Below are 14,741 nucleotides of genomic sequence, written 5' to 3' on the forward strand. Positions count from 1 at the left end.
CTTTTTACCGTAATGGCAAGATGCCAAATCCGGCCAAAACAGTACGGAACAACCGTGTTTCTTCAGGAAAGGCAGCAGACGTTTATTCAAACACTCTTTCACGTAAATTTCTTGGTTGACAGTCCCGGAAGCTATGAAAGTGCTGTTTTTCAAGCCACAGGTACAGATGGCTTGCCAAACCAGATATTTCTTTGCGAACTTTGACAGTTTTATGTGCTTGAAAATATCTGCTACCTTTCCCCTTCCTTTTGCCGTATAAAACTCCTGTCCCGGAAGCTGCTTGTAGTCGGCTTTGACGTAGGTTTCGTCGTCCATTACCACGCAGTCAAACTTCGTCAGCATCGTCGTGTACATCCTCCGGGATTGCGCTTTGGCCGTCGTATTTTGTTTATCATCGCGATTTGGAGTCACTACCTTCTTGTAAGTCGATAGTCCGGCTCGTTTTTTGGCTCGATTCACGGTTGTAGACGATACACCCAGCTTATTTGCGGCATCTCGGAGAGGTTAGGGTTTCGCTTGAAACTACCGGCAACTCTCTTTGTCGTCTCAGCGGCTTCCGGTTTTCGATTTCCCCCCGATCCAGACTTCCTGGCTGTCGACAAACATTCCCCAAACACTTTAATTACATTTGTAACGGATGATTTGGCAACTTTTAGCGATTTTGCCAGCTTTGCGTGCGATTAGCTCGGATTTTCGCGATGCGCGAGCAAAATTTTGATACGCTGCTCTTCTTGCTTGGACGGCATTTTGACAACTGAAGAATGAATTCCAAAATCAAAATAGGAGCAACATTCTACACACACACTCCTTCAAAATGAGGGGTGTTCAGGTTTTTTAAATGCAAAATTGAAAGAAATAAGTCAAGTTTATATTGACCAAATTTTGACCGTATCACCCTTTATACACACCTAGGACAGTACTTCTTAAATCTGTTCTGCTTTCAATGAAATTTCTTTTGAGTATGCAGCCTAAAAATATGCAATAAATGGTGCAGAAAGTCTGGTGTATCTTAGGGCGTTTTCGTTTCGCAAAAAATATGTTACCTTGGTGTTACACTACTTTTTCCCTCATTGTATTTGCGCCCAAATGATAGTGTCATTCCAAAGTTATTATTAATTCATAACATTTTGAGGGATACAGGATCCAAAATTTATGACAGTGTCCTTCGTATACGACAATCAATTACAAGAATGTTGCACCGTTTTTCCAAATCGAAATCGCCGTTAGAGTGGTCATATTTTATTGAAAAAAATAAGAGCTCAAAACCCGCCTTTGGTTTTTGCAATAAATAGTGCAGAAAGTCTGGTGTAATTAGGGTGGTCATCTTTTTATTGAAAATCCGTGTTTCGCTAAACAGAAAAGCACAAAACCCCTTTGGTTTTTGTGATTTCAGCGTGAAATTCCCAGATGTCACTAGGCCTGGGCAGACTTTTGTTTTTTTTTTTTTTGTGTCACTAAATTTTATAATTTTTATATTCTTGTGGCACTTTTTTTCCAAAAATCGCCTAAAAGTATGCAAAGAAAATGTTCCGTAGTAGGCAATCTAGGCTACTTGCCCGAATTGTAAATTTTCGATCTAATTTAAAAAAGCCGTTTCATACCTCTGTATAAAAAAATCTGTCGTAAGTTTATTTAGTTCATATTTCTCCATTAAAAAGTTTTTCCACCATTTTCACTTTTTTAAAATAAATGTGTCATGGTGGAATATTATTGGGAGTGACACTTTTTAGAAATTACCGTAGTGAATTTTGCCGGGCCCAAGTACATAAAAAAACACTTCCACATAGTGTTACCGTTGTGTCACTTTAGTTGCAAATTTGCCACTTTTTACAAGAGCTGATACTTTTGTGCCACCTTTGTGTTGCGCCGCTAAATATTTTTCGCCACTTTTTTGTCATACTCTGCCACATTTTCGATTTTAGATACGGTTGGATTCATAACAAATATACACTTATTATTCGAATATTATATTTGTAAGCAATTTTTCTTTCACCATAATATTATTAGTGTATACTTTTACCGCTTAAATGTATACAAAAGTTTCTAAAGTAGATAAACCTGTTGAATAATAAATTTCTGAGATTTTCAATTAAATGGGGATAAAATTAAGGTTCGGCTAAAAAAAAATATTTCACTACCTACATAATACACTGATATAAATGCTGTTAGTTGTTGAATTTTCTTTAAGAAAAAGTGTGCTACTTTTGGTGCCACATTTTCAAAATGAATGTGCCATCTTTTATGACTTGTGACACTTTTTGTGCCACTTTCTACCAATTCTCAACGGTAACGCTGCTTCCACATAAACGCCAGGTTAGGTTAGGCATAGTGATCATTGTGATACCACAAGTTGTGAATTTCTACCTTATGAACGATTGCTGTCCGATTGTCTCTTTATTACAATGACAAGGCACTTGTCTTTTCCATATTCCATGTTCTGAATTTTTATCATTTTTGAGAAAATATTGTGAAGAGTTTATTCCTTTTAGCAAAACTTTGTCCACCGGTTTAGGAAAAAACGGGTTTTTAAAACCAATTTTCAAAAAATCGGGTTTGTTGATCACTTTGGTTGTGGTAAGGTGGGTGCTACGTTCGAAAGGTAGCTTATTTTCACTTAAAAAAAATGATTGTGTTCATGTATATTTATGCAATTTTTATTTCGCGTTTTGGTAAAAAAAAACCAAACATAGTATCAGCCTAAAAGTATGCATCAATTTTTTTCGAATTTTATTTTAACATCAAAATTTCGTTGCATTCTTTTTGGTTTTAAGTCACTTTTAATATCCAAATAAAAAACCGAAAAAAAAATTTAATTAAAGAATCCAATGATAATCGTAACACATCAACTTCAATATTCTAATGAAATCTCCAAACGCTAAGAGAAATCATAAAAAGTAATAACCCTCCACCCCCACATTAGACATTACCAAAAGATGGATCAATAAGGTAAGTGGTAAATGGTAACGAGTATCCTACTCAACAAAACATATGTATATATCACCGAGCATTTATTACAATTTTTACAATCATATCACGTTTAATATAGCCAGACTTGTATTTCCGAGAAGTATCACTCAAAGAACATAAATGTCCATCTCTTCTTAAGGGGAGACACCAAGAAAGCGAATGGCTTTCATTCCTCCCCCGCATAATAAAATTGACTTAGTCAGAATATGTAATCACTCTAGATCACCTTAACAAACTACACAAAAGCACATGAGAGTAGTACTCGTATTAACTCAGCATAACTGAAACTTACCTTGTACAATTAGTTTAGCATAACTGGACTCCCGAGTACCGACAATGTTTTGGGCGATACACTTATAGTTGCCCTCATCAATTGGTTCGACGTTGCTTATCAATAAATTGCCACCATCAACAATGCGTATACGTGATGTGGTTCCATAAGATTTCGTCTTCAAATCATCCAAAGGAACGCCATCCTATGAAGGCGGCAGCCGAACAGTAGCAATAGCAGTGAAAAAGAAGTGATAAAGAAAAAACAAAAAAAATACCATGGGTTAGGGTTATGCGGTTTACAAAGAAATTGTTTTATGGTTATGGTTTATATGAGCATAAGTTTATATGTAAAAAAATGTAAATTGTTTTTCGTTTTTTTTCTGGTCTCATACATTTTACTGTACCTTGGAGAGTTATAAAATTTCATGTTCAAAAATATTGTTGTGGATGAATAAAAACAAAATATATTCATAAGGATTTAACCATTAAACCATTAAGTGGATATAAGGATTTCGAAACTAAATATTGAAAACGACATACTATGTAGATGTGATGGAAAACTATCAAGGTCCTCGATGGTACGACAAAACAAGGTCCAGATTGCTTTCAGAATATATGAATATTTTCGAAAATTGTTCACCATCAATACATGGTCTCTTTGATAAATATACTCAAGACAATTTTATGAGTCGATTTATCGATAACCGTCTGTCCATCTGTATGCAGATTTTTTTTGTAATCCAAGTCTAGGTGGGAGTTTTAGTCCAATCGTCAGATTGGAAAAAATCGCTTCAAAGAGCACAACGTTTTTTTAAGCAACATATTTGTCACAAAAAAGTTGTTTTCTCTCCAAACATGTTTTTGTTTTGCCAAATTTACATACGATATGCGTTTCATGATGGCAGGCAATAAAGGTTCGGCCTCGTCGATATTTTGGCCATATGTAGGGTACCTGATATTAGTAATGCAAGGAATTTGATATTCGAAATTTTATTTCTACTGAAAATTTTGTCAAAATTTTATTTCTATAGAAAATTTTGTCAAAATTTTATTTCTATAGAAAATTTTGTGAAAATCTTATTTCTATAGAAAATTTTGTGAAAATTTTATTTTTATAGAAAATTTTGTCAAAAGTTTATTTCTATAGAAAATTTTGTGAAAATTTTATTTTTATAGAAAATTTTGTCAAAAGTTTATTTCTATAGAAAATTTTGTCAGGATTGTGTCAAAATTTTATTTCTCTAGAAAATTTTGTCAAAATTTTATTTTTTTAGAATTTTTTATTTTTTTAATTTTATTTCTATAGAAATTTTGTCAAAATGTTATTTCTATGGAAAATTTTGTGAAAATTTTATTTTTAAAGAAACTTTTGTCAAAATTTTATTTCTATAGAAAATTTTGTCAAGATTTTATTTCTATGGAAAATTTTGTGAAAATTTTATTTCTAAAGAAACTTTTTGTCAAAATTCCATTTCTATAGAAAATTTTGTCAAAATTTTATTTCTATAGAAAATTTTGTCAACATTTTATTTCTATAGAAAATTTTGTCAAACTTTTATTTCTATAGAAATTTTTTTCAAATTTTATTTCTATAGAAAATTTTGTCAAAATTTTATTCCTATAGAAAATTTTGTCAAAATTTTATTTCTATAAATTTTTTTTTTCAAAATTTGATGTCTATAGAAAATTTTGTCAAAATTTTATTTCTATAGAAAATTTTGTGAAAATTTTATTTTTATAGAAAATTTTGGGAAAATTTTATTTTTATAGAAAATTTTGTGAAAATTTTATTTCTATAGAAAAATTTTTCACAATTTTATTTCTATAGAAAATTTTGTCAAAATTTTATTTCCATAGAAAATTTTGTGAAAATTTTATTTTTATAGAAAATTTTGTCAAAATTTTATGTCTATAGAAAAATTTTTCAAAATTTTATTTCTATAGAAAATTTTGCCAAAATTTTATTTCTATAGAAAACTTTGTGAACATTTTATTTTTATAGAAAATTTTGTCAAAATTTTATTTCTATAGAAAATTTTGTCAGGATTTTATTTTTTTTTTTTGAATTTTTTGTTATTTCTATGGAAAATTTTGCGAAAATTTTATTTTTAAAGAAACTTTTGTCAAAATTTTATTTCTATAGAAAATTGTGTCAAAATTTTATTTCTATAGAAAATTTTGTCAAAATTTTATTTCTAAAGAAAATTTTTGTCAAAATTTTATTTCTATAGAAAATTGTGTCAAAATTTTATTTCTATAGAAAATTTTGTCAAAATTTTATTTCTAAAGAAAATTTTTGTCAAAATTTTATTTCTATAGAAAATTGTGTCAAAATTTTATTTCTATAGAAAATTTTGTCAAAATTTTATTTCTATAGAAAATTTTGTCAAAATTTTATTACTATAGAAAATTTTGTCACAATTTGATTTCTATAGAAAATTTTGTCAAAATTTTATTTCTACAGAAAATTTTTGTCAAAATTTTATTTCTATAGAAAATTGTGTCAACATTTTATTTCTATAGAAAATTTTGTCAAAATTTTATTTCTATAGAAAAATTTGTCAAAATTTTATTTCTAAAGAAAATTTTTGTCAAAATTTTATTTCTGTAGAAAATTTTGTCAAAATTTTATTTCTATAGAAAATTTTGTCACAATTTGATTTCTATAGAAAATTTTGTCAAAATTTTATTTCTAAAGAAAATTTTTGTCAAAATTTTATTTCTATAGAAAATTGTGTCAACATTTTATTTCTATAGAAAATTTTGTCAAAATTTTATTTCTATAGAAAATTTTGTCAGGATTTTATTTTTTTTTTTGAATTTTTTGTTATTTCTATGGAAAATTTTGTGAAAATTTTATTTTTAAAGAAACTTTTGTCAAAATTTTATCTCTATAGAAAATTGTGTCAAAATTTTATTTCTATAGAAAATTTTGTCAAAATTTTATTTCTAAAGAAAATTTTTGTCAAAATTTTATTTCTATAGAAAATTGTGTCAAAATTTTATTTCTATAGAAAATTTTGTCAAAATTTTATTTCTAAAGAAAATTTTTGTCAAAATTTTATTTCTATAGAAAATTGTGTCAAAATTTTATTTCTATAGAAAATTTTGTCAAAATTTTATTTCTATAGAAAATTTTTTCAAAATTGTATTACTATAGAAAATTTTGTCAACATTTTATTTCTATAGAAAATTTTGTCAAAATTTTATTTCTATAGAAAATTTTGTCAAAATTTTATTTCTAAAGAAAATTTTTGTCAAAATTTTATTTCTGTAGAAAATTTTGTCAAAATTTTATTTCTATAGAAAATTTTGTCACAATTTGATTTCTATAGAAAATTTTGTCAAAATTTTATTTCTACAGAAAATTTTTGTCAAAATTTTATTTCTATAGAAAATTGTGTCAACATTTTATTTCTATAGAAAATTTTGTCAAAATTTTATTTCTATAGAAAATTTTGTCAAAATTTTATTTCTATAGAAAATTTTGTCAAAATTTTATTTCTATAGAAAATTTTGTCAAAATTTTATTTCTAAAGAAAATTTTTGTCAAAATTTTGTCAAAATTTTATTTCTATAGAAAATTTTGTCAAAATTTTATTTCTAAAGAAAATTTTTGTCAAAATTTTATTTCTATAGAAAATTGTGTCAAAATTTTATTTCTATAGAAAATTTTGTCAAAATTTTATTTCTAAAGAAAATTTTTGTCAAAATTTTATTTCTATAGAAAATTGTGTCAAAATTTTATTTCTATAGAAAATTTTGTCAAAATTTTATTTCTATAGAAAATTTTGTCAAAATTTTATTACTATAGAAAATTTTGTCAACATTTTATTTCTATAGAAAATTTTGTCAAAATTTTATTTCTATAGAAAAATTTGTCAAAATTTTATTTCTAAAGAAAATTTTTGTCAAAATTTTATTTCTGTAGAAAATTTTGTCAAAATTTTATTTCTATAGAAAATTTTGTCACAATTTGATTTCTATAGAAAATTTTGTCAAAATTTTATTTCTAAAGAAAATTTTTGTCAAAATTTTATTTCTATAGAAAATTGTGTCAACATTTTATTTCTATAGAAAATTTTGTCAAAATTTTATTTCTATAGAAAATTTTGTCAGGATTTTATTTTTTTTTTTGAATTTTTTGTTATTTCTATGGAAAATTTTGTGAAAATTTTATTTTTAAAGAAACTTTTGTCAAAATTTTATCTCTATAGAAAATTGTGTCAAAATTTTATTTCTATAGAAAATTTTGTCAAAATTTTATTTCTAAAGAAAATTTTTGTCAAAATTTTATTTCTATAGAAAATTGTGTCAAAATTTTATTTCTATAGAAAATTTTGTCAAAATTTTATTTCTAAAGAAAATTTTTGTCAAAATTTTATTTCTATAGAAAATTGTGTCAAAATTTTATTTCTATAGAAAATTTTGTCAAAATTTTATTTCTATAGAAAATTTTTTCAAAATTGTATTACTATAGAAAATTTTGTCAACATTTTATTTCTATAGAAAATTTTGTCAAAATTTTATTTCTATAGAAAATTTTGTCAAAATTTTATTTCTAAAGAAAATTTTTGTCAAAATTTTATTTCTGTAGAAAATTTTGTCAAAATTTTATTTCTATAGAAAATTTTGTCACAATTTGATTTCTATAGAAAATTTTGTCAAAATTTTATTTCTAAAGAAAATTTTTGTCAAAATTTTATTTCTATAGAAAATTGTGTCAACATTTTATTTCTATAGAAAATTTTGTCAAAATTTTATTTCTATAGAAAATTATATAGAAAATTTTGTCAAAATTTTATTTCTAAAGAAAATTTTTGTCAAAATTTTGTCAAAATTTTATTTCTATAAAAAATTTTGTCAAAATTTTATTTCTATAGAAAATTTTTGTCAAAATTTTATTTCTAAAGAAAATTTTTGTCAAAATTTTATTTCTATAGAAAATTGTGTCAAAATTTTATTTCTATAGAAAATTTTGTCAAAATTTTATTTCTATACAAAATTTTGTCAAAATTGTATTTTTATAGAAAATTTTGTCAAAATTTTATTTTTATAGAAAATTTTGTCAAAATTTTATTTCTTTAGAAAATTTTGTCAAAATTTTATTTCTATAGAAGATTTTGTCAAAATTTTATTTCTATAGAACATTTGTTCAAAATTTTATTTCTACAGAAAATTTTGTCAAAATGTTATTTCTAAAGAAAATTGTTGTCAAAATTTTATTTATTTATTTTGTTTCGTATTCAATTAAAATATTTAGTTATCTAACTAAATATTATACTTCTAAATACAGTTCTAGTTTTTTAAATAGCATGTACAAAATACAATATTTTTTCAATATTGAAAAGTAAAAAAATCAAAGAGATTTATTTGAACACATGAATTCGTTACTATTTTCCACCTTCAATAGATGAACCGCCAAAAATTTCATCAATATTTGTTTCCCCAATCGCTTTGAATTTTTCTGGTATAGATTTTTCCAGAACTTAAATATTTCAGGGAATACTTTCCTATAGTATTGTAGAGTGTTTCAAAACCTTGCTATCAACTTAACGAGTATGTAACGCTGATTGATGATTTCATTTTTTTGGAATACAGTTAGTTTGAATTGTATTTTTTTAGTTTTTTTGAGACATTCCCTTATTTTGTGTTTTTGTTTTTAGATTTTTCCTACAGACCATGCAATGTCCTTAGCCTAGGATAGAGCCCCGGCTATTACTCCGAGAAATAAACCAAACTTGAAAACTATGAAATCAAACTTATGCTAGATTTATATATGGAAAGCAAATATTAGGATTTTTTTTCCAAGGAAATATTCGTATCATTGGGACAAGGGAACAAATTGCTATAGACAGTTGGTGCTTAAAACGAATGATGCTTGCTAAAAAGAATGGTCCACAAATACACCAATATAAACTCCTTTTTATAGGTTTTTTTTTCGCGTTTCAATCCCCCCGCAAAAAAGCTTTTTACGTTCAAACTGAATTTTAAATGTTTTATGCATGACAGCCTGACTACTCGTAAGGGAGGCGAACGAATGAACGAAAACCTGCATCAACTTTGAATAGGTAATACGAGTCAGCAATCTAACTGATATTTCTATATATTATCATACATATATGTAACGTTAAATAATATTTTATGTTTGTTATTTCGTAAAGATATCAACCACGCCAGGGATGTAGCCAAGACTTTTTTTGGGGGGGAGGGGGGTCAAGATGATTTTGATTAAAGTTTCCTTAAGGATTTTTGTATTAATTCCGAGTCAAAGATGCTGATTCTTTAAAATAAAGAAATTTTTTAGCGACCTTTCTGGCTTTAATAATAGGATCAATAAATAAAATAGAAGCAAAATTTTTACCACAATTTTCTATAGAAATAAAAGTTTGACAAAATACTCTATAGAAATAAAATTTTGACAAAATTTTATAGAAACAAAATTTTTTACAAAATAAAATTTTTGACAAAATTTTCAATAGAAATGAAATTTTTGACAAAATTTTACAAAATTTTTAAAATTTTGACAAAATTTTCTACAGAAATAAATTTTTTACAAAACTTTCTATAGAAATAAAATGTTGACCAAATTTTATATAGAAATAAAATATTCACAACATTTTCCATAGAAATAAAATTTGGCAAAATTTTCTATAGAAATAAAATTTTGACAAAATTTTCTATAAAAATAAAATTTTGACAAAATATGCTATAGAAAAAAATGTTGACAAAATTTTTTATAGAAATGAAATTTTTGACAAAATTTTACAAAATTGTTTATAGAAATAAAATTGTTACCAAACTTTTTATAGAAATGAAATTTTGATCAAATTTGCTATAGAAATAAAATTTTGACAAAATTTTCTATAAAAAAATTTGACAAAATTTTCCATAGAAATAAAATGGTGGGAAAATTTTCTATAGAAATAAAATTTTGACAAAATTTTCTATAGAAATAAAATTTTGACAAAATTTTCTATAAAAATAAAATTTTGACAAAATTTTCTATAGAAATAAAATTTTGACAAAATTTTCTATTGAAATAAAATTTTTACAAAACTTTCTATAGAAATAAAATGTTGATCAAATTTGCTATAGAAATAAAATATTCACAAAATTTTCCATAGAAATAAAATTTGGCAAAATTTTCTGTAGACATAAAATTTTGACAAAATTTTCTGTAGAAATAAAATTTTGATAAAATTTTCTATAAAAATAAAATTTTGACAAAATTTTCGACAAAATTTTCTATAGAAATGAAAATTTTGACAAAATTTTCTATAGAAATAAAATTTTTACAAAACTTTCTATAGAAATGAAATGTTGACCAAATTTGCTATAGAAATAAAATATTGGCACAATTTTCTATAGAAATAAAATTTGGCAAAATTTTCTATAGAAATAAAATTTTGACAAAATTTTCTGTAGAAATAAAATTTTGATAAAATTTTATATAAAGATAAAATTTTGACACAATTTTCTATAGAAAAAAAATGTTGACAAAATTTGCTATAGAAATCAAATATTGACAAAATTTTCTATAGAAAAAATGTAGACACGATTTTCTATAGAAAAAATTTAAACAAAATTTTCTACAGAAAAAATTTAGACAAAATTTTCTATAGAAATAAAATGTCGGAAAAAATTTTATAGAAATAAAATTTTGACAAAATTTTCTATAGAAATAAAATTTTGACAAAATTTTCTATAAAAATACAATTTTGACAAAATTTTCTATAGAAATAAAATTTTGACAAAATTTTCTATAGAAATAAAATTTTTACAAAACTTTCTATAGAAATAAAATGTTGACCAAATTTGCTATAGAAATAAAATATTCACAAAATTTTCCATAGAAATAAAATTTGGCAAAATTTTCTATAGAAATAAAATTTTGACAAAATTTTCTGTAGAAATAAAATTTTGATAAAATTTTCTATAGAAATAAAATGTTCACAAAATTTGTTATAGAAATAAAATTTTGACCAAATTTTTCTACAGAAACAAAATTTTTACCAAAATTTTCTATAGAAACAAAATTTTTGACAAAAGTTTCTATAGAAATGACATTTTTGACAAAATTTTCTATAGAAATAAAATTTTGACAAAATTTTCTGTTAAAATAAAATTTTGATAAAATTATCTATAAAAATAACATTTTGACAAAATATTCTATAGAAAAAAAATTTTGACAAAATTTTCTATCGAAATGAAATTTTTGACAAAATTTTTATAGAAATAAAATTTTTACGAAACTTTCTATAGAAATGAAATGTTGACCAAATTTGCTATAGAAATAAAATATTGACAAAATTTTCTATAGAAATAAAATATTGACAAAATTTTCTATAGAGATAAAATTTTGACAAAATTTTCTATAGAAATAAAATTTTGACAAAATTTTCTATAAAAATACAATTTTGACAAAATTTTCTATAGAAATAAAATTTTGACAAAATTTTCTATAGAAATAAAATTTTTACAAAACTTTCTATAGAAATAAAATGTTGACCAAATTTGCTATAGAAATAAAATATTGACAAAATTTTCTATAGAAATAAAATTTGGCACAATTTTCTATAGAAATCAAATTTTGATAAAATTTTATATAAAAATAAAATTTTGACAAAATTTTCTATAGAAATAAAATTTTGACAAAACTTTCTATAGAAATAAAATTTTGACAATATTTTCTATAGAAATAATAATAATTTTCTATAGAAAAAACTCTATACAAATTAAAGCAATTTCTATAGAAATAAAATTTTGACAAAATTTTCTATAGAAAAACAAATTATCTGGAAATGTGTATTAGCCAACACTGAAATATATGTATATTCAGACTTGTGAGATTGGTATTTAATATTTTCAAAATCTAATCCCCTTATATCACATAGCTACGCCTCCGGCGTTTTCTATTTGCATCTTTAGATGATAAAGATGTTTACGAGTTATCTTGAACTTACCTTCATCCATATTAATGTTGGCTCTGGTATACCTTTTGGTGGCCCACATTCCAACAATGCCGTTTCTCCTTTGGCCACACGTGTATCCTTTGGTTGTGCTCGAAAGTCATCACGCAAAACTGTAACGACAACAGAGGCAAGAAAAAAAGGATGAGAAATATGAAAAAACAAACACAGTTATAGAATCTTAAAAAAAAAACGACATATTTGAATAGGAATGTCATGTGAATGTAATGCACGAGAGACATATGAAATGTATTATTAAAAACAAAATGTGAAAGATCCAAGAGACACTAGCATTGTTATGCTTCCAACAATTTGCTTTTATACTCGACCTGATGCTCCGTTTCTTTGCCAGCAGAGATATTATGTCAAGTGAAAAACAAAATTGCAACCAAATACCTACAAAGTGACAAACAAGCAAAGAAATGATGAAAGAAAAATGAAGGCAACTCTTGTTCGTTGGACAAAATCCAAAGAATGAATCCAAATCAAAACAAAAAACATAGCATATCTATAGGGGGTATCCGCTAAAATGTTTGTAACAACTTTTCAGTCATTAGGTTTTATCTAAAATTAACATATGAGAAATGTGCTTTTTAGTTTGCATTCATATTATTTAAATTAGCCATAATGTAGGCCATAGTAGAGGATGCAATCCATTCATTTCATTTCGTGCTACACATACACACAGCCTGAAAGCATGCCACACAAAAAACATACATATATTTATCTAGTATGTTTAATTTCCCCCTGCTGCTGCTTTGAATATATGCTATATAAAATGTAGAAATGCAGACATTTAATTTGTGTGAGGCTAGTTGGCCTAAATGCATGCCAGAATATAAATTTTCTGGTATTATCCTTAAAATTATGTCATACTAATATGCCGAGAAAAGCACAATGGATGTGTGTGTGCGTATTCATCCGAAACATATGCTACACAGAAAGGTTTAATTGTTAGCATTGCCTCAAATGTGGCCTATATAACGAAATTTTTCATAAAATTAATGACCAAAAAAGGCCAGTGTGCCATTATGAAATGCTAGGGGACAAGCTGTTGTGGAATTCTAATTAAAATTCTAAAAGAAGCCATTGGGTTTTGTTGTTTTTCTTATTTTATCTTGATCGATATATAGAAGAATAGACAAAAAATAAGAAAGCTATAAAACTATATGAGGGACACTAAGAAAGTCTTAAGAATTGCTCGATTTTTTTTCAGTGGTGGTTCTTCTCTTTTAAGGAATTCGGGTGACATTTCTAAGGGTTTAAAATAATCTTGTCATTGAAATTCAATTAGGATATTCAAACATAGTTCACTAAGTTTTATAACTATAAGCTTGATAGTCTGAGTATAGCTTCAGCGTTGAACCTAGCATTGATGCATTTCGGTATAAAATGCGTATAATCAATGTTAAGTAAAAATCCTGTAATAAATTTTACTCTGGTCTGAGTTGTGGCAAGAAATTGATTAATAAAAAAATCGTGCTAGTTTAGGGATCTGAGTATAACAGTTTTTAACTGTTATACTAACGTAGATTATGTGATACAAAGGATGCGGAACTTCGTTTTTTTGTCCTTCTGTGTGAGTCCTACCTGATTCTACATACAAAAAAAAAAAATGTTTGAATTCAATCACGAAATTAATTGATGCAATTAGTTTTTAATTGAAATGTCTTCAATCACAGAAATGATAGTATCACTCACTAAAGTCAATTAAAAATTAATTGAACCAATTAAAAAAACAAATTGATACTATTAATTTTTTTGGGAGCCACCGTGGTGCAATGGTTAGCATGCCCGCCTTGCATACACAAGGTCGTGGGTTCGATTCCTGCTTCGACCTAACACCAAAAAGTTTTTCAGCGGTGGATTATTCCACCTCAGTAATGCCGGTGACATTTCTGAGTGTTTCAAAGCTTCTCTAAGTGGTTTCACTACAATGCGGAACGCCGTTCGGACTCGGCTATAAAAAGTAGGTCCCTTGTCATTGAGCTTAACATAGAATCGGGCAACACTCAGTGATAAGAGAGAAGTTCACCACTGTGGTATCACAATGGACTGAATAGTCTAAGTGAGCCTGATACATCGGGCTGCCACCTAACCTAACCTAACCTACTATTAATTTTTGTGGTTGATTGATTTTAATTAAACAAATTGTTAAATCAATTAAATTTTTAATTGAATATTTTTGAAAATTCAATTAAAATTCTAATTGGAAATATTTTGGTGAAAATGTTTTCTGTGTATATTTAGCACTATGATAAGGCACCTATTTTTATAGGCAAGTCCAAAGGGCGAGATTAGATTAGATTCTATAATGGTATTATGAAAATATGAAGTCATGTTAGTTTATGAACCTATGTATAACAGTTTTTTTTAAGTGGTATACTTATCTACTTGGGGTGCGTTAAGGCAGCCCATAAATTACGCTCACTTAGACCAATGAGGGTGAACTTTTCTTTTCATCTCCATGAGTACTATCTAATTCTATATTTAGGAAATCCTTTTTATAGCCGAGTCAAAAAGCGTTTC

General features: G+C 25.7%; 1 protein-coding gene across 1 annotated transcript in view; it reads right to left on the reverse strand.

The window, feature by feature from the left end:
- The window catches only part of robo1 (roundabout guidance receptor 1), a 291,324-nt gene that overhangs the window by 103,892 nt on the left and 172,691 nt on the right, over positions 1 to 14,741 (reverse strand). Inside the window, 2 exon segments of the mRNA XM_075308740.1 lie at positions 3,260 to 3,443; positions 12,207 to 12,325. Of these exon segments, the coding sequence (XP_075164855.1) occupies positions 3,260 to 3,443; positions 12,207 to 12,325 (303 nt within the window).

The sequence above is a fragment of the Haematobia irritans genome, chromosome 5, assembly GCF_050003625.1.
Source record: "Haematobia irritans isolate KBUSLIRL chromosome 5, ASM5000362v1, whole genome shotgun sequence".
Taxonomy (NCBI): domain Eukaryota; kingdom Metazoa; phylum Arthropoda; class Insecta; order Diptera; family Muscidae; genus Haematobia; species Haematobia irritans.